Source organism: Phascolarctos cinereus, unplaced genomic scaffold, assembly GCF_003287225.1.
Source record: "Phascolarctos cinereus isolate Bilbo 61053 unplaced genomic scaffold, phaCin_HiC Scaffold_9;HRSCAF=440, whole genome shotgun sequence".
Taxonomy (NCBI): domain Eukaryota; kingdom Metazoa; phylum Chordata; class Mammalia; order Diprotodontia; family Phascolarctidae; genus Phascolarctos; species Phascolarctos cinereus.
Genome location: NW_027556402.1, coordinates 260,598,668 through 260,626,639, shown reverse-complemented (window position 1 = coordinate 260,626,639; position 27,972 = coordinate 260,598,668). Strand labels below are relative to the sequence as shown.

At 43.6% G+C, this 27,972-nt stretch overlaps 1 protein-coding gene across 1 annotated transcript in view; it reads right to left on the bottom strand.

Annotated features, from left to right (window-relative positions):
• PPFIA1 (PPFI scaffold protein A1) overlaps positions 1 to 27,972 on the bottom strand; it is a 101,801-nt gene that overhangs the window by 9,594 nt on the left and 64,235 nt on the right. The window contains 9 exon segments of the mRNA XM_078148589.1: positions 2,111 to 2,137; positions 2,824 to 2,844; positions 2,846 to 2,887; positions 4,929 to 5,129; positions 6,275 to 6,356; positions 18,956 to 19,049; positions 21,906 to 22,078; positions 23,362 to 23,453; positions 23,455 to 23,514. Of these exon segments, the coding sequence (XP_078004715.1) occupies positions 2,111 to 2,137; positions 2,824 to 2,844; positions 2,846 to 2,887; positions 4,929 to 5,129; positions 6,275 to 6,356; positions 18,956 to 19,049; positions 21,906 to 22,078; positions 23,362 to 23,453; positions 23,455 to 23,514 (792 nt within the window).

Genomic DNA, 27,972 nt, shown 5'->3' with positions numbered 1-27,972 from the left:
TGAATTTAATTTCCTGTTGTGAAAAATGAACCTGCTCTAAATGATCATTAAGGATTGAAAAGAATTTGCTGAGTTAAAATCTCACCCAGACCAAGATGAAGATGAGAGAAGAGCATTTAAGACTTTCCTAACAATATTCCTCCTGACCTTTGGTCAGATGTGATCCAAACCATTACAGAATTAAATGAGGCTAAATCACGAAGGATTCCAAGCTAGGACCCTGTTTGGTAATAAAAGAGGGTCCAGGAAATATGTCTCTGTTGCATGAAGGGAAAGGTCAATCTCGTAACTTTGAAATCCCGGCACGCTTTACCCTAGCTACAGCCACAGGTCCTGAAGACCTTGGGGCTCTCAGCCCTGGCCAATAGCTCTCCATCAGAAACAAAAGCCATTTTCTCAGTGGCAATGACATGAGAGAAGAGGCCTGACCACCGGCTTTGCAACTGCTCCCTCAGGGGCCTGGGACCTTTCTATCCAATCTGCTGCAGAAGCCTCATCTATATGTCTCTGCCAGTAGAGTGTGAGGTCCAAGTACTGACTGTCTGCCTTCCTTGTCCATTTGAACCATGCCTGGAACTAGTAAGATGTAAAACCTGCTTTATGCACCGTTTCTATCACTGAGGACAGAGGATATGTCCTCGGACAGGGACTCACCAAACAAAAGGAATCAGAAGGCTGGCCACCCCCTCAGTTCTCTTCCTGCTCATTAATCTCCATGGGTTGTGTGACAGTTTATATGCAGATGGCCCCCACACCCCTATGGCCTAAGCTTGTTACCTTAGTCATGAGAAGATTGTCTGTGGATAGAGCCTGGGCTCTGGAGCCTAAGGCCCTGCTGAGCCAACTGGATGATCACCTTCAGATACACCCTTCCTCACCAAGTACACTCCCCTCTAAGCCCCTAGGTACATTGCCCCTTCTGTGGACTGTTTCCACAGCCTCCCTATCAGACTCCCTCTCTCACGTCCCACCCCTGCACTACCAATTCTTCTGTCTGTCATGCGACTTCCCAATTGGGTTCCAAACTAACTTTCCAGACCGCTCCCCAACTTGGTCCCTTCTGTACCCTCTCCATTCCAGCCAAAACAGACTCATGCCGCAGCTCCCACCCAACCCCTGCGTGAGCCGGCCTTCCTCGTAGGAGGCTGTGTTCCACACGCCCCACGCGAGAGACAACTTCTGTAGTGACTTCCAAGTCCACATCGCGGCCTCCAACACAACGCAAGCTGCTCGTGGAGCTCTGGCCGGGAGGGTTTGATTTTTGTCTTTACAGCACACGGTGCCTTCTGCACAGCGGCGTCTTAAACATGTTGCAAAACAACTGCAAGGCTGTGGATTGTTTAGACTGAGATGCCAAAAGACGACTGTAAGAAAGGGCTTCTTGACATTCTACAGCAAGAACCCCCATGAAGGGGAACCTGCTCAACACCAACCAACACTGCATCCAATTCTGATGTCAGGGGTCATGGGCTCCAGCCTGATCCTAGACAAGTAAACAGAGGCTCAAAGAAAGAGGTGACCTGTCCAACCTCACATGACTCCTTAGTGTCCCAGCTTCAGTCAGAACCATGTCCCCTGACTCCCTACACAATGTCATTTCAAAACAATCCAGGCAGGAAGCATGCTGATGTCTGCTCAGCTCAGTGAGACAAGACTTCAACCGATATGGGTATGTGCGTGTGCGTGTGCGTGTGTGCGCCTGCCCCTCTCACAGAGCATACAAAGCTATTCCTATAATTGAAAAAAAACAACAGCAGCAGTAAAATAAGATCCCTCCCCACCACCAAAGGACTATAACTTCAGGAGATGTCTAGGCATCAGGCCCTTTGTGAATCACTCATGGCATTTTACATAAAAATTTGTGTTAATCACAAATTATCATCAAAATCACACCTGAAAGATTTTCACAACTGTCCATGAGACATTAACTACTCTTTTAATCAAAGCGTTGGGACCGTCGGACAGTTTTGATTTATGTTATTAAATCATTAACAGTTTTCAAGTGATTCGGATGCTGATGACATCAACAAAGGCACAAGCTTCCATGCATTCACTGCTTTGGGGAACGTATGTAAACATAATGAGGAACAAATTAGAGAAAGTCTCCAACCTGAGCCCAGCTTCCCTCCTCATCGTCCTGATGTTACGTGGTTAAAAAAGCAAAAGGATACAACGATTAGTAATGGTAAGTTCAGAGATACCAGCCAGTAAATGCTGTCATACTCATGCAACTTAACTGTGAGCAAAATAAGTTCAAAGGCAAAGGCACCATGCAATAACCATGCAAAACAACTGGCATTCTTCATGCAAATAAAGAGCAAGGTTTTTCCCCCATATACCAAACACCTCTACAGAAAGAAAGAAAAAGGAAGGAAGGAAGGAAGGAAGGAAGGAAGGAAGGAAGGAAGGAAGGAAGGAAGGAAGGAAGGAAGGAAGGAAGGAAGGAAGGAAAGGAGGGAGGGAGGGAGGAGGGAAGAAGGAAGGAAGGGAGGGAGGGAGGCATGGAGGGAGGAAAGAAAGGAGAAAGGGAAGGAGGGAAGAAGGAAGAGAGGGAAGAGGAAGGGAGGGAGGGAGAAGGAAGGAAGAAATGAAGAGAGGGAAGGAAGCATCTTAAGCTCAAATTAGCAAGAAATTAGTAAATAAATTAAGACTCTCTGAGAAGAGTTAAATTAAAGTCACACAATTAATTTCAGGGTACTAAAAATTTACACATTGATGATTCTGATTTTGAACAATTAATGCCCAAAAGGAATAATTGTCTTCAGTAAGTCCACATCAGTTTGTGGGCCCACGAATACAACAAGAAGAGGTACCAGCACTGACCGTGTGAGGTGTTGCTGTCAGGGTTTTCCATTTCTTCATGTGTTAACCAGACATTCCCCGTGGTCTGACATGACCCCGGTGACAGTAAGTCACATCCCACGAAAGGAAAGCAGTAACAAAGAGGAAAGGGTGGGTTGCAGAACATAAGCAACAGGGACGTGCCAGGCCTTGGGGCTTGAGCCATAGCACTGAGAGCCCCAAGATGATGTCCCTAACATAAGGACACCTGTGTATGCTGCTTTTATCAATAAAAGCTGGGGAAGCTTAGGACCACCCCCCCCACCCCCCCACCCCCCGGGAGCCTTTCAGGAATTCAAAAGTTAAACACTAAAGGTCTTCTCTTCCTAAAGGATAATTTTATCAAACAGGTAACGCCTGAGGATTTTACATTTAAATAAAGATTTTCTTTTCAGTGTATTTAAGTGGTCTAAAAAAATATGATTATACAGCTGAATTCAAGATCACATAGCTGTCATTCACTATGCAACCGCATTCTAAAATGTGGTAGGCGTGGGCAGCTAGGTGGCAAAGTGGATGAAGTCCCAGCTCTGGAGTCAGGAGGACCTGAGTTCAAATCCAGCCTCAGACACTTGACACTTACTAGCTGTGTGACCCTGGGCAAGTCACTTAACCCCACTGCCTAGCAAAAAGACCCCAAAAAAACAGAAATAAAATAGAAATAAAATAAAATGTGGTATGTGACCATTAAATACCAACTCTGTATTATTTTCAAAATCAAAGGAAACCCATTTTCTCTGTTTCTTAGATTTAACATTATAATCCTGGTTCATATAAAGACTAAAGTTAACTGTGATAACAAGTAACCAAAATCGAGGCATCTTAATATGAAAGCTAGCTAACTTCTAAAAATCTGCAGTTTTTTTAAAAGGCATCTCAAAGAATAACAGGTAAATAAAATAAAAGTATTTTTCTTTAAAAAAAAAAGTTCAAGGGGGCAGCTAGGTGGTGCAGTGGATAGAGCCCTGGCCCTGGATTCAGGAGGGCCTGAGTTCAAATCCAGCCTCAGACACATAACACTTACTAGCTGTGTGACCCTGGGCAAGTCACTTAACCCCACCGCCTAGCCCCTCCCCCCAAAAAAAAGTTCAAATAAGGATTAAGCTATTATCTGAATATAAAAAGACACATCATTGTGTACTATTATGATCATTTCCTTTTAAGAATAAGATCATGATTCTGTCCTTGGGGAAAAAAAATTAATATGTTTAAAACAGGTGTGCTCATTCTCTGAACATTTTTTGAAACGAGGCAACTTTATTCTGGCTGACTATAAGCCAAAGGAATGTCTCTTGGGAGAAGTGATCAAGCTTCAAATGGTCAATACTTAAGAGTCTCTGCCCGTGGGATTGCGCTTCCTGATCAATAGCCAAAACCTGGATACTGCAGACAGACTGAATAAACTGAGAGCAGTCTTCCTACTATTAGAGATCTGATGGGCTGCATATGATGAACTAAACCACTACTTTGGACGTAGAGCAGAAGGGAAGAGGAAGTGAAGACCAGTCTGAAATTTTTAGGCACCTGTTTCATTGTGCGGATAAATGTGACCTCAAAATCTCGTGTTCACTGGCTATGCCACCAGACTGTACAAGTGTGAACTCTATGATCTTACTTACAATACTTGATTAGCAAACAGTCTTTTTTCATACGAGCTTCATTAAACTTCAGTCAATTCTACCTGACTGATCTCAAATTCTAATTAGTGAAGGCAAAATGAATCAAGTTAGGAAGAACACACATATATACATATATATATGTATGTCATCAAATTTCTCCTTTTCCCTCCTCAAGGGCAGTTTCCAGAGACTTTTACTAAATTTTGGTAAGAAGCATGTTCTGTCCTGAAGATTATTCCCAACTTTTTTAGGTCATCAGAATGCTATTCTGCCCAAGTTCTATGCGCAGACCTTTCTACAAAGTCACTTACCAAGACCCTACGAGGACAAACAAGACACAAACTGTGCCCTTCTTGTCAATCATCGCCAGCCCTATTCGGCTGTTGCTAAGATTCTGAATCTGTAAGGATGAGAATGGGAAGGGACAGGTGACTTTAGCAAGCTTCTCTCAGACTCCCGATCGCTCACCGTTCTGGACGTGGGCGGGGCAGACGGACTCGTCAAGGACATGATTTCTTGGATGGCCAGCCTCAGCTTTAGCCTGTGCAGAGGATTGCTGATTCCAATCTCACGCTGTATTTCAGTATCAGACAGGGCAGACATGATGGCCCCACTCTTCACATTGGCTCGGCAAGCAGCCACGTACCACGCAGGCATCCCGACCCACAGCTGGGAAAAAAAACAGCAAAACTGAGTATCATCCCCAGTCCACAGTATGGATTTAGATACAATGAAATGTACTACTAGAGCCAAAGGATATGAACAGGCAGTTCTCAGATGAAGACATTAAAGCTATCTATTAGTCATATGGAAAAAATGCTCTAAATCATGACTGATTAGAGAAATGCAAATCAAAACAACTCTGAGGTACCACATCACACCTATCAGATTGGCCAACATGACAAAACAGGAAAATGATAAATGTTGGAGAAGATGTGGGAAAATTGGAATGCTAATGCATTGTTGGTGGAGTTGTGCACTGATCCAACCATTCTGGAGAGCAATTTGGAACCATGCCCAAAAGGCTATAAAAATATGCATGCCCTTTGACCCAGCAATAGCTCTCCTAGGTCTGTATGCCAAAGAGATCATACAAATGGGAAAAGGACCAACATGTACAAAAATATTTATAGCAGCCCTTTTTGTGGTGGCAAAGAATTGGAAATTGAGAGGATGCCCATCCACTGAGGAGTGGCTGAACAAGTTGTGGTATATGAATGTAATGGAATATTATTATACTATAAGAAATGATGAATAGGCAGACTTCAGAAAAACCTGGAAAGACTTGTATGGACTGATGCTGAGGGAAGTGAACAGAACCAGGAGAACGTTGTACACAGTAACAGCCATGTTGGGAGATGACTAATATTAATAGACTTAACCCTTTTCAGCAATACAAGGATCTAAGACATTTCCAAATGCCTTATGATGGAAAATGCTATTTACATCCAAAGAAAGAACTATGGAGTTTAAAAGCAGATCAAAGCATACTATTTGATATATTTTTTTTTCTTCTGTTGTGTTTTGTTTCCTGTTTCTGGTGGTTCTTCCTATTGGTTCTAATTTTCACAACATCACTAATGTGAAAATATGTCTAATAGGAATGTATATGTAGAGCCTATATCAGATTGCTCACCACCTTGGGAAGGGAGATGGGGAGGGAGGGAGAGAAAAATTTAAAACTCAAAAGCTTATGGAAGTGATGGTTGATAAATCAAAATTAATTAATTTTTAAAAATTAAATTAAATTAAAAAAAATGTACTACTAGCATTGAAGAAAAGCCTCTTTCCAGAGTTTTCCTCCACATCATTACCTCGAGCCACACAACCACGGTTGGCCCATCCCACTGGGCAAAAGGAAGGCCTTGTCTTCGTGCTTCCTCCAGCAGTTCATGCCTGGGAAATCAGAACAAAATAAGAAGCTGCACGTCTGTGAAATGTCAGAAAGGCATTTACCAAACGCCTGCTAACACCGTCTCTGTATAAATTACACTTATTCCTCTTGACTAATTCCACACATCAGCAATATGACCAATGTAGGACTCTGGGCCACACTGACAGAATTTGGTAGGTATTACAAAGCTGCATAACAGAAATCCTGGCATCCTCTTATCCTACTTCTAGAGTTCTCTCTTATTTGTAAACTGAAAATGAAAAAATTACTAATAATTTTAAAACATCCCCAAAAGATAAATGGTCAAAGGTTATGAATAGGTAGCTCAAAAATGAAGAAAACGATTTCTTAAGAGACATGAAGTGGGGGCAGCTAGGTGGCATAGTGGATAGAGCACTGGCCCTGGAGCCAGGAGGACTTGAGTTCAAATCCAATCCAAGACATATGACACTCATTAGCTGCATGACTCTGGGCAAGTCAATTAACCTCAATTGCCTCACCCCACACCCCTCCCCCAACCCCCCCATGCAAAAAAAAAAGGAAAAAAAAGACACATGAGAGTGAAGCCAAGATGGCGGGAAAAAGGCAGTGACTCGCCTGAGCTCTCCCCCAAACCCCTCTGGATACCTCAATATAATGCCATAAAACAATTCCTGGAGCAGCAGAACCAACAAAAGGACAGGGTGAAATCATTTGCCAGCCAAAGACAACCTAGAAGGTCAGCACGAAGAATGTCACGTGGGTAAGAGTGCAGCACAGTCCAGCCCAGGCCTTGCCAGCATGGCCTGGCCCGAGGAAACTTGGTCCCTGGAGCAGGCCTGGGCAGCCGCTGCATCAGCAGCTGCTGCTTCCAGAGCTCTCAGCTTACAGCCGGTAAGGGGGTCAAACAACTGGCCAGAAGGAGATTACAGGGGTGTCTTTGCTGGCACTAGGAGCAGGACTCCGTTGCTTTGCTCATACTCGAATCCAGGTTGTAGTCCTGGGTGGCAGTCCTAGGGCGAGGAGGAGCCCCAGCACACCAGAGCTTGCAGCCACAGTGAAGCAGGAACACTCCTCACAGTTCCAGGGCAGAAAAGAGTGCTTGTGGTCAATCACAGACCAGAGCACAGGCCAGGAGAGTAGTAAACACACCTCTCCTTACATCATACCACCTTGGAAGAATTGAAAACTTACAGGTTCCGAAAAGTACCCCTGAAAACAGGTACACAAAACCCCTGAAGCTTGGAACAGTGCAACCTCCTCTCTGGAAGCAGAGACCCACCTTAGCAGAGTTAAAAGTCAAGAAATAGACTGGAAAAAATGAACAAACAACAGAAAAAAAAATTCAGATCATAGGAAGTTAACTCTGGTGACAAGGAAGATGAAAATATACACTCAGAAGAAGATAAAAAACTCAAAGCTCTTACATCCAAAGCTTCCAAGAAAAATATGAATTGGTCTCAGGCCAGGGAAGGTTCAAAAAGGATTTTGAAAATCAAGTTAGAAAAGTAGAAGAAAAATTGGGAAGAGAAATGAGATTGATTCAAGAAAATCATGAAGAAAGAGTCAACAGCTTGGAAAAGGATACAAAAAATTACGCCTTAATATCTTAAATAACAGAATAGGCCAAGTGGTAAAAAGACATACAAAAAAGCCAGTGAGAAGAATGCACTGAAAAATGGAAAAGTACAAAAGCTCACTGAAGAAAATAATTCTTTAAATATGAGAATTGAGCAAATGACTTTATGACAAATCAAGAAACAATAAAACAAAACCAAAAGAATGAAAAAATAGAAGACAGTGTGAAAGATCTCACTGGAAAAACAACTGACCAGGAAAAAAGATCCAGGAGAGAAAATTTAAAAATTATTGTGCGACCTGAAAGCCACGATCAAAAAAAGAGCCTAGACATCATCTTTCAAGAAATGATCAAGGAAAACTGTCCTGATGTTCTAGAATCAGAGGATAAGAATCCATCAATCACCTCCTGAAACAGATTTCCAAATTAAAACTCCCAGGAATATTATAGCCAAATTCCAGAGTTCCCAGGTCAAGGAGAAAATACTGCAAGCAACCAGAAAGAACCAATTCAATTATCATGGAGCCATAGTCAGGCTAACACAAGATTTAGCAGCTTCTACATTACAGAATCTTAGGGCTTGGAATATGACATTCCAGAGGTCAAAGGAAATAGGATTAAAACCAAGAATCACCTACCCAGCAAACCTGAGTATAATCATTCATGGGATAAAGGAGACATTCAATGAAATAGAGGCCTTTCAAGCATTCTTGATGAAAAGACCAAAGCTGAATAGAAAAACTGACTTTCAAGTACAAGATTCAAGAGAAGCATAAAAAGGAAAACAGCAAAGAGAAATCATAAGGGACATAATAATGTTAAAACTGTTTACATTCCTACATGGGAAGATATTTATAACTCATAAGAACTTTCTCATTATTAGAGCAGTTAGAAGAAGTATATAGAGACAGAGGACACAAGTGTGAGTTGAATATGAAGGAATGATATCTAAAAAAAAAAATCAAAGGGTGAGAGAGGAATGCACTGGGAGAAAGGGAAAAGGTAGAATGGGGCAAATTATCTCACATAAAAAAGGCAAGAAAAAGCTTTTACAGTGGAGGGGAAGATGGAGGTGGTAAAAGGGAGCGAGTTAACCTTATTCTCATTCGAATTGGTTCAAAGAGGGAATAACATACACACTCAATTGGGTATAGAAATCCTTCTTACCCTACAGGAAAGTAGGAGGGGAAGGGGATTGGAGAAGTTGGGGGCAGGGTGAGGCGTGCCGGTGGTACTGATAGAAGGGAAAACATTGGTAGAGACGGTAGTCAGAAGCAAAGCACTTCTGAGGAGGGACAGGGTGAAAGGAAAGACAGAATAGAACCAACGGAGGGGGAAATAAGATGGAGGGAAATGTAGTTAGGAATCATAACTGTGAAAAAAATTTAGAAGCAAGTTTCTCTGATAAAGGCCTCATTTCTCAAACATATAGTGGGCTGAGTCAAATTTATAAAAATAAGAGCCATTCCCCAATCGATAAATGATCAAAAGACATGATCAGTTTTCAGATGAGGTAATCAAAACTATCTATAACCATACAAAAAAATACTCTAAAATCACTGATTGGAGAAATGCAAATTAAAACAATTCAGAAGTACTACCTAACATCTATTAAAGTGGAATTGGAAAGAAAAAGAAAGGGACAAATGTTGGAGGGGATGTGGGAAAAATGAGACATTAACACACTGTTGGTAGAGTTGTGGCCTGATTCAACCATTCTGTAGAGCTATTTACAACTATGTCCAAAAGGCTATAAAACCACACATACCCTTTGACCTAGCAATATCACTACTAGGTCTGTATCCAAAAGGAGATTAAAAAAAACAAAGGGAAAGGACCTATATGTACAAAAATATTTACAGTAGCTCTTTACTGGTGCCAAAGAATTGGAAATTGAAGGGAATGCCCATCAACTGAGAAATAGCTGAACAAGTTGTAGTATGTGACTGATGGAATATTACCGCACCATAAGAAATGATGAGCAGGATGCTCTCAGAAAAACCTGGAATGATTCACAGAAGCTGATGCAAAGTGACATCTACTGTGTACAAAGTAACAGCAATATTTTAAGATGGACAGCCATGAATGTCTTTGGTATTCTCAGTAATACAATGATCCAAGACAACTCCGAAGGACTTATGATGAAAAATGCTATCCATTCTGTTTTTCTGACTCCTTATTTGTCTCGAGTTTTTTTTTATGTCTGTTTTCTTTCACAACATGATGAATATGGAAATAAGTTTTGCATGACTACACATGTATAACCTATATCAAACTGCCTGCCTTCTCATTGAGAGGGGTGTGGAAGGAGGGGGAGAATTTGGAACTCAAAGTTTACATGTAATTGGGGAAAATGAAATACTAAACAAACAAAAAAGATACATAAAAATGCTCCAAACCACTAATAATTAAAGAAATACAAATTAAAACAACTCTGTGGTTCTACCTCACACCCATCAGATTGGCCCAAATGGTCAAAAAAGAGTGGATGGGAGGCAACAATGCACGGCTGGTAGAGCTGTGAGTCTTGGAAACAGCCATCCTGGAAATCAACTTGGAAATGCGCCTCCAAAACTACTACATGACTCAGAGATGCTCCTACCAGGTCTGTAGCCCAAACAGAGTAAAAAAGAGAGAGATAAAAGGAACCAAAGAACAAAAATGGTGTGACAGCAGCTCCTTTCACTATGCAAAAGAACTGGGAACCAGGAAAGGGTCTGTCAAACTGGGAAAACGATGAACTGTGCTAAATGAATTAATGGAATATTACTGAGCCATTGGAAATGATGAAAAAGAAGTGTCAGGGAAACCTGGAGAAACCTTAACTGATTATCTAGTAATATAAGTGGAACCAGGAGAACAATATACACAATAACAAAAACATCCTAAAGAAAAAGAAAACCCCAAACTTTGGAAGACTTAAGAAGGGTGGGCATGATCATGCAGGTCCGAAAGTGGCTTGATTCGTGAAAAGAGGGAAAAGGGAAAGCCAGGGAGAGAAGGGGAGACGTTTTCAGACATTTGCTAACGTGGACCATACAGATTTGTCTTTCTTTTCATTGGGGGGCTGATGGGAAGAAGGGAGGTGAGGGCGAGGGCTGCCAAAAGGATTTTTCAAACTTCACTTAAGAGAGCAGAGGGAGAACCTGAAGGCAGGACACCTTGGAAAGTTCTATGTGGAGTCTATCCTACCCTTAAAAAGAAGCGCTGACTGTCCATAACAGGGATAGTTCATTCCACACATGTAGCTTTTTCTGTTCTATTTGATATAGGAAAATGCTCTTTTTAATTGCTGTTAAGTTCAAGATAAATAAAATTAAAAACAAACGACATTTTAAATGTAAAAGACCTGTACGTGTAGTGCTTAGAGCAGGTCTGCACAACATTCAGCCCATGAAAGGATTTCGGGCAGCCTGCAAAAAATGCAGAGGATATAAAACAGGCCTGCACAACATACTGCTGTGGGCTGTGTGTGTTGTCCAGGTCTGGCTCAGAGTGATCTGGGAGCCTCTTAAACAAAAGACACCATAAACTGAAGGGGAAAACATAAGCCAGAAGTTCAGGGAGGAGGTTGGGATTAAAGGCCTTCAGGATCTCTGTTTACAGGTTCGTTGGTTTACCCTTGACACCTAGCTAATGATTCAGACTCTAAAATCCCAAAGAATAAATGAATACAAACATGCAGCTAAGAGGTACCACAGTGCACAGAGTGGCAGATGTAGAGTCAGGAAGACCTGAGTTCAAATCTGACCTTAGACACTGGCTAGTTGAGTCATCCTGGACAAGTCATTTGACCTCTGTCTGCCTCAGTTTCCTCATCTGTAAAACGAGGAATTACAATCCCTACCTCCCAGGGTTGTTGTGAGAATCAAATGAGACAATATTTGTACAGTGCTTAACACAAGACCTGGCACACAGTAGGTGCTTAATAAATGCTTGTTTCTTTTCCCTTCCCCCCTTCCCTGTAAGCAATCACAAGGAGAAGATGCTCCATCATCTCTTAAGAGAGGAGAGCCGAGCGTGTTTCTTCCCAGACTTTTATGACGTCATCACATGGAGCTGCCAAGCATGACCAACATACGTGTGTGACTGATGGGGGGGGGGGTATTAATGTCATGGAAGACTACCACGAAACCATTTAAATTGGGAAGTTAACTATGGTAAATTTTTTATTTGATAAGACACATCAATTAAAAAATCAAAAGCCATCTCAGTCAATTTGTCATAAATCAGCAATTCCTGCAGTCCACCCTCTCTCATTAGTTCCTGCTATTAAGGAGAGCCTCACCCTCCATCCCTACCCCACCTCGGCAGGCGCAGAGGCCCTGCCGGCCCCCCCACCAAAGGCTGCACGGAGATTCCACCGGCAGGGCCTTCAAACACCCAAGACTACCTCCAAACCATGAGGGATAAGAGGAGAACCGGAGAGGAGATAAGGGGGCAGTTTGCTTTGTCTTAAAACACAGTTTAGAAGTTCCACCACAAAAAGATAGTTTTTATGATTTGCATGTATTTTAAAATGAACATACACATCACAAATACACAACATGCTGTTAAAAAAAGACATGACACACTCCATTGCCATGGAAGTATCACTGGGAGTGGAGTCATTTTAAGTGTAGATTCCATGCTAAGACCGGAACTATTTCCTTGGTAAATATAAACAAGAGGTTTTTTTTGGTACTTAAAAAGCAGAACAGAGCACAGAGGACACCAAATCCAAAACACAAAACCTATCAGAAGACTTACCCTGATTTCACACTAGAGGCCCAGGGAGAAACAGAAAAGGAAAATCCCCATTATGAACCCAGCATAGAAAGCGGTCGAGATAAAGTCGATGTCACATTGACGGAGGGCTCCTGTCAGAAGTCAGCAGCCTGGAACCAGACTTCACTCATTCATTCATTCCCCCTCTCCCGTAGCACTCACCCAACCGCTCAGGAGTGAAGCTGGGTCCCGAAAAGACGCACAATGAGCTGCCACCAACCCTAGGAGGCCGAGAGCTGCCTGAGAACGTCCGGCAGACTGACAGAGCCCTCCGAGGTTTTCCTCCCCTCATCATCCTCCTACCCGAATCAGATTCAACAGTGCGACAGTTCTCAGGAAGTGACAAGACCTGTCCTTTGAGATGTCCCAATTAGCCCAGCTTTGTGAAGTCTGCACTTTCTGTCGCTCAGAACAATTTCACTCACTCCAAAAACACGTCATGAGCATCCAGGTGAAGGGCCCGGCCTTCCCGTCTCCCTGTCCACCTTCGGTGGTATGCTGTTGGGGGGGCTCCCACGACACAACAGGGAAGGGGGCGGAGCTTTTCCTACCCCGTTTTGCCTAATGATGATACACCGCAGCAGCACATCTGGACTAACCTCTGTATCATATCTGAGCTTTTTAACTCTGCTGGGAACTCGTAGGTACATTCCGAAGCAGACACTGGATTTCAAGTGCTCCAAGATACCAAGCCAGCAGGCATTTATCACTTCACTCACAGCTCTGATGTAATTTATTAAGTGGTTCATAGCAAACAATCTCTAAATTCTAGTTCTGAAACATCTCTCCTAATAGAGAATCATGTGAAACTTTTTGCCAATTGACCCTTCAGTTTCAGAAAAATCCCACATAGAATTTCTCCATCCAAGAGATCTGCTAAGGAAACACACCTTGTTTCCTTTTATAGGAGAGAGGCAAAAACTGGGTTAGGCAGCCTCACTTCTATCTTTTTCTTGGTCACATGAAGTTTCAGGGCGTTTTGGTTAGACGACTGGTGTAATAATCACTAAAAAAAAATTTGTGCTAAAAATATATTTGCTTTTTTTCATAAAAAATTAGATGAAAAATTGCACTGATACTTTCCAGCCTATAATGGATAGTATAAAAAGTATAAATGGGTGGAATAAAACACAAATTTAGAGGAAGCATTTTCCACATGACATTCCAAGAGACAAAGATTTTAGGTTTTAAATAACCAATGAATCAAACAACAAGTATTTTAACGTGGGAGGTGCTGGGATATGTTAAAAAAAAATACAAAGTGGTAAATTTCTACAATTTCATTTACAATTTCAAGTAGATTTTAGCTTTTAAAATAATTTCTACGAATTTCCACTGGGAGAGACCTAACAGGCAGAGAAAACTCTAGAGTGGGGTGATGACTTACTGAACACTGCCTGAAAAGTAATCACTAACTGGCAAGTTAACTAAGATCATTGTGCTGGCTGTCAGCAGGAAGAGAGCAGGAAAACCAAGGGTGTGAGGGAGAGGCAGGGAGAAGAGGCTATTTTTGTTTGTTCGGATTTCTTCTGGAAAGGAGCTGGGGACAGGTTTGACCATCCAGTCTCATTACTTCTAGTCCTTGGCCAAGTTCAGTGAAAAAGTCCCACAACTGCACTAGAGGACACAGACATTTACTGAAGTGTGAGAGCATTGGGGCCACAGCTCAGCGACTCCCCAGACTCTGGGTGGGCACTTTGGCTTTCAGAGGCTCAAAGGGGTCAGTCCTATAGGACAGGAAGGAATGAACTTGGATGATCCTACCAGCCCAAGCAGTGATATACTATTTGCTATTTTTTTTTCTTCTGTTGTGCTTTGTTTCCTCTTTCTGGTGGTTCCTCCTATTGGTTCTAATTCTTCCTTACAGCATCACTAATGTGGAAATATGTTTAATAGGAATGTATATGTATAGCCTATATCAGATTGTGAACTGTCTTGGGGAGGGAGGTGGGGAGGAAGGTGGAGAAAAATTTAAAACTCAAAAGCTTGTGGAAGTGATGGTTGATAAAGTAAAATAAATCAATTTTTAAAAAGTGAAAAAAATAGATAAATAAAAAGCCATGATCCTAAAAAATTAAAAAAAAAAAAGAATAGAAATGGAAGCCAGACACCTCAGCCATTTGGATTTGTTGGACAAGTGAAAGCAAACAGCTGAGGATCAGAACCTGAGGGGCTGCAGAGATGAGGATGAGGATGATAAGGATGATGACGGCATCCTTGACAGACACTGGGCAAGGTTCATGAGTGGTAAAGAAAATGGAATGACATCCGTGGGACAGCTCCCAAGCCTTCCACAGGCTGCAGAATGGTTGAAGGTGCTGGCACTGTCTTGTTCCCTGGTCATTGGCTCCCAGAACTCCAGGCGACAGCTGCCATATCCACAGGGGAATTCTAGGGGGCTCCTGAAGGTAGGGACAGGGGGCGTGGGTCATCACAGTGGTACCCGTGGCAGCCTGTGTGGTGGTCAAGGTGAGATTCTAAGAGCCTGTTGTGCAGCAGAGGCTGGGAGTTCGCAAAAAGGGTGGAGGAAGCAGAGTAGGGGGGTGTTGGGAAATAATGTGTGAAAGGACAGAGGTGGCCATGCTGAGGAGGGGCTACAGGGAAGCCAGGAGTCAGGCCATCTCCTAGCTCTGGGTATGGCTGAACAAATACCCCTTGGAGTTCAGAGCCATGCTCTAGCCCTGACTTTGGGGATCATTTCTCTAGAAATTCTCATTCACTTTGACAGAAATATATATTGTTACATCAAAGCTAATCAAAATACTCTAATACTTTATTTGATATCTATATGAAGACTGAGGCCACCTATCCCCCCAAAAGCCCTGGTCAGGAAAGTACCTATTCCTGCCAAACAAATGAATGGAGGAATAGGTAGCCAAAGGGTGCCGCTGGGGTGCAGATGCCATCAAGACAGATTCTCCCACTGGCATGACCCAGTAAAGCAAGACTCCTTTCAGTCATTCTCCACCAGGTCTGCACTTCTATCTTTAACCGAATTTTAGACTCTTCACAATTTATTTTCTATTTGATGGATCAATCATCTTCAAAGATAAATTTCTTTCTCATTTGTAGACATTTATAATCTCCTGAGAAGGACTTAGAAATTACACACCAGGAGAAATGAAGGTTATGCTGCTGCTGCAGTATCTAACACAGAGGTAGGAAAACCTTTCCCACGCGCACCTCATTTACACTTTGTGGGTGGCCCTAGGGATAGGAAGAGGAAGTTGATGGGCCTTTCTCCATCCCTCTCTCTTTCTCTCCTCCCCTAATCCCCCCCAATACCCCTTACCCACAGTGAAGAACTGCTGGAGGCAACCGAAACCATAGAACAAAGCTCAGAAGCAGTCAGGGCAACTTTTGGAGGATTCATGGAATATTAACGTAAGGAAGAAATGCCATGGGATGGGAGGAAGCAGAGGACTGGATGCAAACAGATCTAGAATCATTCATTTTCCCTTGGGGTCAGGATTTCCCAGTGGCCACAGAAATAGATCTGCAGACAACCAACCCCAATACTGCTCATGTCTGGGGCTTTCAGATATCACCAGAAATGGTTCTGTTCACAGGCTATAGGTTCGTGATTTTTATTAAGTCAGAAGGCTTTGTATTAAATGCTCTCTGTGTGGCCCCTCCGTTTTCTCAGCACTCTCTGACTCACTGATTATCATAATTAAAAGACACACCCCTGGGCCCATAGGCTTTCAATCTTCTTTTCCATTCTGAGGTGAGCAGGTTATCTCTTAGATGACAAAGCACCTCTTCTGTTTCAGAAGGAGGCTCAATTTTATCTTCCAGTTTATCAGTCTCCTCGGCCCCACCAAGCTTATCTATTTTTAACTTTTCCACATTGGTATTTAAAGAGGTCAAAGATAAAGGAGAAAAGATGGAGGAAAGATTCAGTGCTCCCTCCCCACAGACACTGGGTGAGCCTTTCCACTAAACATCCCAGACTGTTCTCTGTTACTCAAGGATGAGTAGATCCTGTTACTGTCATTGGACTTTTAATGTCAGTGACTCTAGCCAGTTCTAAGCCCCACTTTCATACCAACAAACCATGCACGACAGAAAATCAGGACGCGGAGAACATGACTTTAATTAAAACCAAGGTAAACTGCACAACTGAAACAGTTCCCATTATTCCTAAGATTCTTTCATGTTCCATTTCCCCTGTCTAAATGTATAAAATGAAAAACAAGTTTTATAAAATATGTCACCTTAAGCCAAAGGGCTGGAAATGTGGAAGAGGAATGTCATTAAGAAGTCTCCCACCTCGCCTGAGGCTCCATCGAACCCTAGACCCGTGTATTCATTAATCAAATGGGAGCGTGTTGATGTTCAGTCATTTCCCCGTCACGTCTGACTCTTCACGGCCCCATCTGGGGTTTTCTTGGCAAAGATAATGAAGTGGTTTGCCATTTCCTCCTCCAGCTATGAAGTGTCTGAGCCTGGATTTGAATTCAGGTCTCCCTGATTCTAGGCCCAGCATTCTACCCACTGAACCACCCAGCTGCCTAAATCCAAGTACACACAGTACACAAACTGTGTACAAATTCGAGGTGTGTTTTGGTCACCCATTAGACGCACAGAAAGATATGACCATGACAAGGCAGCCCAATCTCTCCCTCCCCTCCTCCCTTTCCTTTCCTTCCTGAAGCTAGATGAAGGAATGATGATATGGAACAAGAGGAGGACTGGCCTTGAAGAGGAAAAGAGACTGCTGACCACAGAATGGGAGAAGACAGCAAAATACCTCAGTTTCCCCAAACAGAAAAGAGCCTGCAAACTATGGGAAATGAAGCTTGACCTCGTTGCTGGCAAACGCTGGAGCATATTTGAATAGGGATGACTAGTGGCCAACGGAGAAGAGCAGAGGCTGATCACTAAGCACATGGCTTCATTAACAACAGGCGGCATCAGGCTACACATTTCCTGTCTCTGAGAGGGTGATCTGAGTAGCAGACCAGGGAAATACTGTTGGAATGGCCTATGATAAAATTTCTCAAATTTTTGTAGAAAGCATGGTAAGACGGAGGCATGATGATGCCTGAGTCCAGCGGATTCACAATTTGAGGAATGACAGGCCAGAAAGAAGCCCTCCATGCTCCTAAGGATCCAGAAGTTCCGCCCCCCTGTGCCTCTCCTAGAGTGCCCCAAGGTTCTCTGCTTGGCTCCGGGCCATTTATCACCTCCAGTCAGACATAAAAAGCAGGCTTCTCCACTTAACACAGGACACAAGGCTAGAGGGACACTTCACACACACTAGAAAAGAGTCAAAAGCTAAACAAGATCAGGACAGGATGAAGTGACCGAGTCAAAGCTAAAAGGTGGAAACTGAGCAAAGTCAAGCAGAAATGCTGGAATGCATCTAAGGCGATGAAATTTAGGTGGGACACACAGGACACCTCATACTTGAGATCGCCAAGTAAATTCACTTAATCAGTACAACAGGGAGGAGACAGGGTGACACTGCACTGTCTCTGCTAACATTCCACCTTCTCCAAGAAGCCCCTCCCAGGGCCCCATCACACAAGCACACCTTCCCTGAGATGACCTCTCATGTGCTGTATCCAAACACACACACACACACCCATCTTATCTGTTCAAAGGTATCTGTCCATCATCCCTATCACAACGTGAGCTCCATGACAGCAAGGGCTGTCCTTTTTTAAGCCTTTCTTTATATCCCCAACATTCAGTCTGTTTCTCGCACACAAGACAGTGCTCACTGACTTGTGTTCACTAAGGTGGACTATGGCCTGCAGGCTGAGCTGACTGAGCAGTAACTGAAGGGTTTGGGGGGAAGCACACAGAGAGGCCGCCTCAAGAAAACCACCCTGATTATCTGAACAATCCCAGCATGGAAGAGGCTGCCCTCAGAACGGCCAGATGCTGGCTTCCTGGGTGCATGGGGGCGGGGAGGAGTCTTCTGTGGGTCTGGGTCGGGGGGGAGGCTCTCCTAAGTCATTCCCAGTGCCTAGATTCCCTGGTTCTCCAAGATGGAGCCCAAAGGGCCATGCTCCACAATTGTGGAGGATTTCTATTTTGAGGTGACTACTTCCCCAAGCTGGTTTTTATGTTGAAGATCTGCTGCAGACAGAAGTCAGAATTCCAGAGTGTGGCTCACTAAAGAGTCCGTGCCAGTTACTCTTTCTCAGGAGGAGAGAAGAAAACGGACGAAGCATCAAACAGCGCAATCGACAAATAGATTCATCAAAGCGAGTCCTGCCTCTGAAAGAAGTCGGCGGAGCAGAAAAACGCTGACAAAGAACTCACTTTTTCTGTAGTTTTCGGTTCTTCTCAGCCTGGCCTCCCAATTTGTTCATTCCTAAGGCATCTTGAGAGGAGCTCTCCATGTCTGTCACACCAGCTACAAAGGAAAAAGACCCAAGAGTTGATCACCATAAAACAGCATGGCAATGACATCGACAAGAAGTCACATCAGTCCCATAAAGATCCGCACCAGCTCCCAGGCGCACACACCAGGCTTTGCAGCTGGTCGGAGGCAAACTGACGTCAGAGCCAGAGGAGGCAAATGGCAGACGGCGATCTAGAAACGTGGGCCCCGCAGCACTGACCAGACAACAATTGCACAAATGCCCTGTTCAGGAGCCAGGCACCTCTTTCTAGCCAGGAGGTAACCAGCAGCATCCTGGCAGCTGTTCCTGGCCTGTGCGCACTGGGGAAGGGGCAGAAGAGGAGCTTCCTTGTTCAGGTTCTATACTGGGCCCACCGAAGCTGCCAGGCCGGTGTTCTGGGGAAGAGGTGGGGGGCAAGGGAGGCAGGAGGACACCTACACTAGGGGAGCACCACCAGAGAGAGGCGCTGACTTTTAGGGTGTTGGTGATTTGCTTGATCTCTCCAAGCAATTCACTCACAACTGAGTTTTATAGACAGATGCAAACAGCCTAGTGGCTCACAAGATGCTAATGAGGCCCGGTCCCTTCTGCCCCATCTCCATTGGGCTCACGCACGCTTCTAGAACAGGTTAACCGCCTCTGGGTCATGGATCCCCTGGCCAGGCAGTCTGGCAAAGCCTAGGGACCCCTCCTTACCATGTTTTAAACTGAATAAAATCAAATACTTAGAATTACAAAGAAAATCAATTATTTGGAATAGCAATGTGGTTTTATAGACTTTAGCCAGGGAAAAGGAATAAGGAAAACGCTGCTGGCCCCATGGTACTAGGTGTCTGGCAAACACTCCCAAGGGCAGATATGACAAGGAATATGGAGCAAACACCCTGACAGCAAGGCCATGCCAGGACGCTGTTGGCTTCCAGCTAAGTGACCTCACAAAAATCCTCCACTGTTCTCTAGGGCAAGAAGCTTCCAGCTTGGAAGCTACTTTAAACGTTAGTTACGTCAAAATCAAATACTGGAGTTTGAACATCATTCTCTAGGCAGTGTGTATTTTTTTAGTAAATAAAAATCAATTACTCAGGAAAGAATTTTTCTCACCCACACACTCCTTCACAATAACTGACTAGACACAAGTAGGCTTTGACTGATTTTACTGAAGAATGAAGCTACTATGAGAGCACTCTCCTAACGATGTAAATGCAGGTAGTTTAAGCACACAGTCCACGCAGGGATGGTCTGAAAAGCTCAAAGGCTCCTAAGGCCTGCAGAAGAAACTGCACAGTTGAGAGAGACCTCAGAAACCTTAGCTAGTGAGATTAACTTTGTGTTTTCACAACATTCCAACACATATTAAAAGGATTTCTAGTTCTAAATGAAAGCATGGCAAGGTGCATTTAGAAATGGTTAAATAACCAGACCCAAGACTAGTAATCAATGAGGGGATGTCCCTCTGGAAAGTCACTACAGTAGAGGGTAGCAGGGATCTGTCTGGGCTTAGCAAATACGCAGATGAGCCAAATCTTGCAGAAATATCTAACAGGTTAGCCGGAGTCAGGATGCAAAGAAGATCTTAGTAGGCTTGGAATGGGCAAAATCCAAGAAAAATGGATTCCAAAAGCCAACTTCCACCGTACAGTACAAGGGAGGTGTGGCCAGATAGCAGCCCATCTGAAAAGGATCTGGGGGTTCCAATGGGCTGAAAGCTCAATGTGTGGGATGAATGTCACGTGGCACAGAGGCACCCAGGGCAGGGGGCTGCCCAGCGGTTCTCTGCTCAAGTCAGACCCAGGCATGGCATCTGAGGAAGGGCACCGAATGTCCAGAGAAGGAGACCACCCTACTTGCTGCTATCACTGAAAGGAATGGGGAAGGGCAGGGAGCCTGGAGAAAGCCTGGAAGGCTTAGGATGGACTTGACAGCTGATTTCCAACATTCAAAGTGAATGATCTGAACTCTCGTGCAAGAGCAAGCGATCAGATGCCTTCTGCCAGACTTGGGAGAGCGTGCAGGCCTGGGGGCGCTGGATGGAAACCATCAGAAGGCAGGAGGTGGCTTGAGAAGCCCTTTCAAAGCGAGTGGGGTCGAGGGACCTCTTCCCCACTAAAGGCTCCGCAGTCACACCCTGGGACAGCTCTCGAGGGGGGGGGGCTTTTATGCAAGAACAGCAGAACTTCTGGGAGTCCTTCCAACTCCAGACTCACTGAGCTTCTGACTATCCAGAGGTGAGTCAGACCACACCCAGAGCTGGGTCATTCTTACTAAGTTACTGAGCAATTGATGTTAAAAATTAAGTTCAAAATAAATGGTGTGCTTAAATTACTTTCAAAAATCCAAGCACTCTCCAGAATGGTTGGCTCAGTGCACAGCTCCACCAACAATGCATCAGTGTTCTAATTTCCCCACATCTTCTCCAACACTTATCATTTTCCTGTTTTGTCATGTTGGCCAATCTGACAGGTGCGATGTGGTACCTCAGAGTCGTTTTGATTTGCATTTCTCTAATCAACAGTGATTTAGAGCATTTTTTCATATGACTATAGATGGTTTTAATTTCTTCATCTGAGAACTGTCTGTTCATATCCTTTGACCATTTATCAATGGCTTGTATTCTTATACATTTGACTTAGTTCTCTATATATTTCATGGTTGTCTCTGATAAGGCGGGAGGGGGAAAAAATGTAAAACTCAAAAGCTTATGGAAGTGATTGCTGATAAATCAAAATAAATTAATAAAATCAAATGAAATAAATAAATTTCTTTTTTAAATCCCAGCACTCTCACTTGAAGAAATTAAAATTAACTAAGGCAAACCGCTTTCCCTCCCCACCGAAAAGGGTCCCGTCCGCTACTGGAAAATAACCGACCTTGCCCCAGGGCCTCTTTGCCAGTGTGTCCAGGCCGGCCCTTTTCTTTCTTCCCAAACAAGCGACCGATGGAAGACTTGATTCCCTTCTTTTTGGGTGCTTTATGAAGGGAGTCTTGGCTGCTATTACTGCTGCTAGGGTTGCTGACCTGACCATCTTGTGAACCTGTGGAACTTGAAATAAACACTATTTTTAGTCCTTAAAACATGTTATCATGCAACTGAAAGATTAAATATGTAACCCTTATTCTTCACATTTTTAAACAAAAATGCCAGCCCCATTACATAAAACAAATGTGGTATTTATTTCAAACGCCAACAAGCAAAACCTAGGAAATGCAAAATGTGAGCAGTGAAAGGATTTCCAAAACTTTCAAATGCACTTCCAGCGTGATTAAGCTCTCTCTTTGAAAAGGTAGATTTAATTTGAAGCTGACTCACCTGCAAAGAGCATTAAGCACACTGTAACAGCTGTGATAAGAATGACCCCACATCAGCAAGGGCTACAAAGATGTGCTGTTGTAGCTTTCAAAGCATTTCTCCATTGATTGGATAGCCCTGTACTGATCAAAGGTCAGGCAACAATGCCAGACAAGCACTGGCACTCACATATTGCTCAAAGGTTTACAAAAAGCTTTACATACATGACCTCACTAGATCCTCAAAACAATCTTGGGAAGTATTTGTTTGTTATTATCACCATCTTGCAGCTGAAAAAACTGAGGCAGAGGTTAAGTGACTTGCCCAGAGTCACACAGTGTCAGGCCAGATCTGAACTCAGGTCTTTGTGCACCACACAACCGTCTTTTAAAAAGGGGTCTGCAAAACCCACAGGATTTGAAGGTAAGAAGAATTTACAGTTATTTTTGGAATGAGAAGACTGGTCATTAATTACTGCCTCCAGAACAAAACTAATGGGTTCAGAACTCTGATTTCATGTCAACAAAAATTTTTCAAAAACAAAACAAAACAAACGTGTTCTAAAACTCTTCTCTGACTTGATACCTTTGAAAGTTTGAGATGTATCTAATAATGTGCAAACAGCATTACTGACCAGCTCCTAAACAAAACCTTTCAAAAACTAAACATCCGCTTCAACAAGCCAAACCGAGTGACAGTGGCACAAGGCGGGCAGCTGGCCAGAATCCAAGCTGGCTTCCCCTAAGTTGCCTTTTCCTCACGTCTAGGGGCAGGGGCAGCCCACTCTGATAAGACATGAGGCCATTATGAACAACAGCCTGATTTCTTCCTAGTTAACCTTCTAAGGAGGGTGTAAGACAAGCATTCTTTTCAGCTGTGTCACACATAATAAAAAAAGGCAAACAGATTTAATGTCGTAAAATCCTGAGTCAGCGGAGAGGTAATCTGGGCAGGTGGGGGGCTTTGTGCCAGCCAGCTGAGGCATGGAGGCACACACACGCTGACCACAGTCCCCCAGGAAGAGCCAGGCCACTTACTTCCTAATGTCCCTGATGTCTTCATGGCTCACGGTGTGCAGAGCCCCTTTGTGGACTCTGTCTAAACGAAGGGACCTTGGGGACGAAGGGGGGGGATATTTCACATTTTATGGTTGTCTTGTCATCTCGTACCTCTTCCCTCGAAGCTGGCAACTAGGAGAGATTAAAAAAAACTATCAAAGAGCTATTGTGAGAGGTTATTTATGTATCTTCATTTCAGAATCTAAAACCTGAACCCCTCCCCCCATTATGCTATTTGCTCTCTGCAGAGAAAAAACCCTGGCTACAGCTAATTCCAATTCAGTGAAAACAGCTGTGGAAGGAGAAGCAGCGGAACCAAGGTGAAAAACCCCTGGATGGGGAGTCACTGCCCCCTGCAAGCTCTGAGACAACCTCGGACAGGGCCTCAGAGACATCACCTTGTAGAATAATGATAAGCAGGGATATTCATTCAGGGTTGTAATTTTCAGGCTTCTCCTATGGTCCTAGGTATGACTCTCTGCATCATACAGATGAGGAAGCTGTTCCTTGAGTAAGGGCCATGCCACGGGGGCATCACAAGCTGGGACTTCTATCCCTTCTGCATTGCTGTGTCCCTGCAAGCTCTCGGATTTTATGATCCATAGGAAAGGGTCATGAATGGCTTCCTGAGATTTAAATGATGCTTAGACATAAGCCACAGCCTTTTCTACATGCCATAACTCAAAGATTAGAAGGAACAGACAAGAAGTTCACGTACTTTGCCATAGCTAGTAATTTTTCAAATGAGTTGGGAAAGGGGTGGGATGGGGGGGGGATAAATTAGCAGTTTTTCTAAGAAAATGTGATATTATGAAATAACTTCAATCAACAATTCAGTTGGATTTTGTCTTTAGCAAACCAATGGACTCTATTAAGCAGATAATACTAAAATAAATGTTTGAAATGCTTTTAAAAATAATTTTATTCAACCTGGCACAGACTTGGCACCAACCAGTGTTGCCATTAAATTGGCAGTGCTTCCTGACTGAGGGGGCAGGGGGGAATAAACTCCTTCAGGCTGCTACGATCCATTAAGCTGTATGAACGCTCTTGGTTTACGCGTGCCCAAGTAAACATGAACACAGTTCTAGACGAAGACCAGGTTAGACTGCTACCAATGAGCAGCCATAGAAAACGCCCACATTAAACTGATTTTCTAACGTGCCCAGCACATAGTAGGCACTTAGGGGCCTTTTCAATTATCAGCGTCACCACTGAAAACTGACCAACAGCACAATGACTGAGTCTAATTTACTGGGGCTTAGCACAAGAAGGGTGAAGCTCTTTGAAGCTACAACTAAAAGAGTCCTAGACACGAAAGGCTCTGGGGGTAATCATTAATTCTGTTCTGATTTCTTTATTAATTACTCATATCATCTCAAGAGGGTGAAACCAACCAATGAATTTTAATAGACATAAATGCAAAAATCTTTCACTTAAAAAACGATTCTAGGGATAGTAGTGAAAAGCACCCAATGTACTACGGCTTCCCATCAATCTATCATTCGAAGTGCCTGGGAAGGGAAATGAGTCAGCTTGTGGTACCGCAATTAAAGTCATCTTAGGCTGCCTCCATTCACACCTGGGGTGCTACTGTGCAGGAGGGACACAACCAAGTTATGTACCGTGAGTGGCTCCTGAAATGGGGGACCATGAAATTTTCCCTGGAGAAGAGGGAGCTACATGAGCTGAGAGGACAGGGATAGTAGCCAATAAGCAGAAAGAACCAAATGTCCAACTTTGAGAGTTGGTCCCAGCAAAGAAGGGCCAGAACAGGGCCAGTGAGCAGAAGTCCCAGGGAGACAGCTCAGACCCAGCAAGAGTTACCCAAATGGAACAATTAGAACTGCTCCAAAATGTCCAGGGCTCCTGCTCCTCACAGCAGGAAGCCGCCCACTGTCACTAGGACCAAGGAGAGGCTGGACAAACCACCCCTCTGGAATGCTTTACAAAAGAATTTCTCAACCTGGACTCTGTGAATAGATTTCTGGAGGTCCATGAATGTGTGCATCCAAACACGTGCACGCGCACACACACACCACACACATACAACACCATTAACTATATTACCATTGTTATTGGTAACAGATACCAACATTAGGTACCATTCAAGTGTGTGTATGTGTGTACATATATGTGTATATAACTACACACATCCATTTCCCCTAAATGAAATCTAGCATGTGTTTCATTATTTTAAAATGTTATTCTGAGAAATCCAGAGGCTAAACCAGCCTACCGAAGGGGTCCAAGGCCCAAAAAAGATCCCCTGTTATAAAGGGAATCACAGAACTGGTGGGCTGTTGGATTAAATGACTCTTAAAATTATACGGCTTAATTAAGTCAACAACTAAGACTTCCAGTTAATATTGTATAAAAGACAGCAGCCTACTTTAAGCAAATCTCTAGAGCACCCAAGGGGAGAGGGGATGGAGGAAGGAGAGGGGAGATTATTCTGCACTGTCCGATCTCCAGAGGAAAAGAAGCTAAGGGTTATTTCTGACACCTTAAAGTTATCCCAGTGGTGCAAGACTCAATATCATTGTGGAGACCATTTGTTCTACCCAGAGCTCAACTCTGAAGAACAATGGGGTACTGTGTGACACCAGAGGTTTTGCAAAAGTTTACAGAAAAGCACAAAGTCAGATGAAGTTGCTAAATCATTTACCTTTCTACGATGTTTCCTTAAATCACTAGGCTGAAAGATGCATGCAAAGAAAAGAAATTCAGAGAGACCAGTTTTATTGTAAACTCTACAATTGAAAATAAAAACATCAAGCAAGTGAACTCATTAAGGAAGAATGGGGAAAGGAGGCAGAGGAAGAAGAAAAAGCCGTTTGTCAAGGAGCAAATCTTCTCAGGTAATGACTTATCTCACTCCTAGATGTTAGCAATGACCAAAGCTCAGCACAGCACAGAAATGTTCTGAAACAACCTCCAATTCCATTCCGATTACAAGTCTGAACACTGGTCAGTGTTCCATTTACTTTTATTAATGGAATCAAATTTATGGAATCAAAAAGATTCCAGTAACACAAAGGAATTCTCTTGCTGTAATGGAACCCAGGGCCCAGAAAGTCTCTTGCTTTAACACAACCCACCTACTTCCCTGCAAAAACTCATTCCAATACCAAATTATCATCCTCTATTAACACTGGGCAGCCAAAAGCTTCCTCGAAGGGTGGAACACTTTTAGCTGATCACCCAGTGGTTGTTAATACATCATAACTGTACAATCAAGTCTACTTTCAGATTTCAGCAGAAGGCAATTTAACAGATTTGCTGAAAGAAAAGTGTCTCTGTGGGTCCAAAACAGCAAGACCTGCAAAAGAAGCTGGTGCATGGATCCCTTTTTACCTGCTGCATTTCATAAAACTGTACAGGGAAGAAAATGAGGAAGGAAGATACTTCAGTCATGTTATATAAGACAGAATGAGAATGTAACAAGAAATAAATCTGAATATTCACCATTGTTGAAGCTGCCCAAAACAATGAAAAGAAAAACTGACAGGGGAAAAAACACTCACTCACATATTCAACGTCTAATACAGACACACAATTTCACCCCCAAAATATCTATTTTGCTTTACCTGAGAGTGCTGTGAAGCCTCATTATAGGATGGGGTGGAACTGGGAGGGGAGGTAGATGAATAAGCTACAGACTGATGGGGAACTGAGGTCTGGATTAAAAATGAATCTGGAGATGGCTAAAATAATAAAACAAAAAGGATAATACACAAAATCAAAACCAATCATTGCAGTTAAGTACAGAGTCTGTTAGCCAGCACACTGAGTTTCACCCAATTTGACTGTACAGATGTTCTGGCTGGCATCAGTAATGAGCCAGAGCCCCCAAAGAGGGCACAGCAACAACCTTGCGCATCCACCAGGAATGGGGATGGCAAAGGCAGGGCAGATTCAGTCACCAAAGGGCACCACTGACTGCCCTGGCCCTGACTGATGTCAACAGAGCAAGGCACACCCACTTCGGTAACATAGAGAAAACGTTATGCTGGCTAACAACACGTGGAAAAATCAAGATGAACTAACTAGTAATAAAAACCGTTAGAAATCAAAATAATAGAATGAAAGGAAGGACAGAAGATGGTGACAGGGGGCAACATGCAGGGGGCAAACAGGAGTGGTTACCCCGTATTCAACAGTAAAACAAGAACCCTGACGAGACATTTGGTGGCATCTGTCGCCCGCTTTAGGAAGCCAGCATCTTAGCACTGTGGAGATCAGAGCAGCACTAGGCACACATCTAAAAGCTGGGGGGTTAACCCTTCCCTCATCATGTTTTCTCCAAGGCAAAGAACAAGAGGCAGGCAGCATGTCAGAGTGGCTAGACAGCACCTGGGAGGCAGGAAGGCCTGGATTCGAGGTGCCCCTCAGACGCCTGCTGCTGTCCAGAACCTTCCATGGGCCCTGAGCAGTGCCCAGCAGAACGTGGCCCTCCCTCTGCCTGGGGGCTCAGAGCTCCTGACACCAGAGCAGGCACGGCTCCCCGGGAATCAGCAAGCACTGCTGCTGCTTTCTAAAAACATCATGGCACATACATGAGGGTCAGCAGTCTACACATGGAATTCA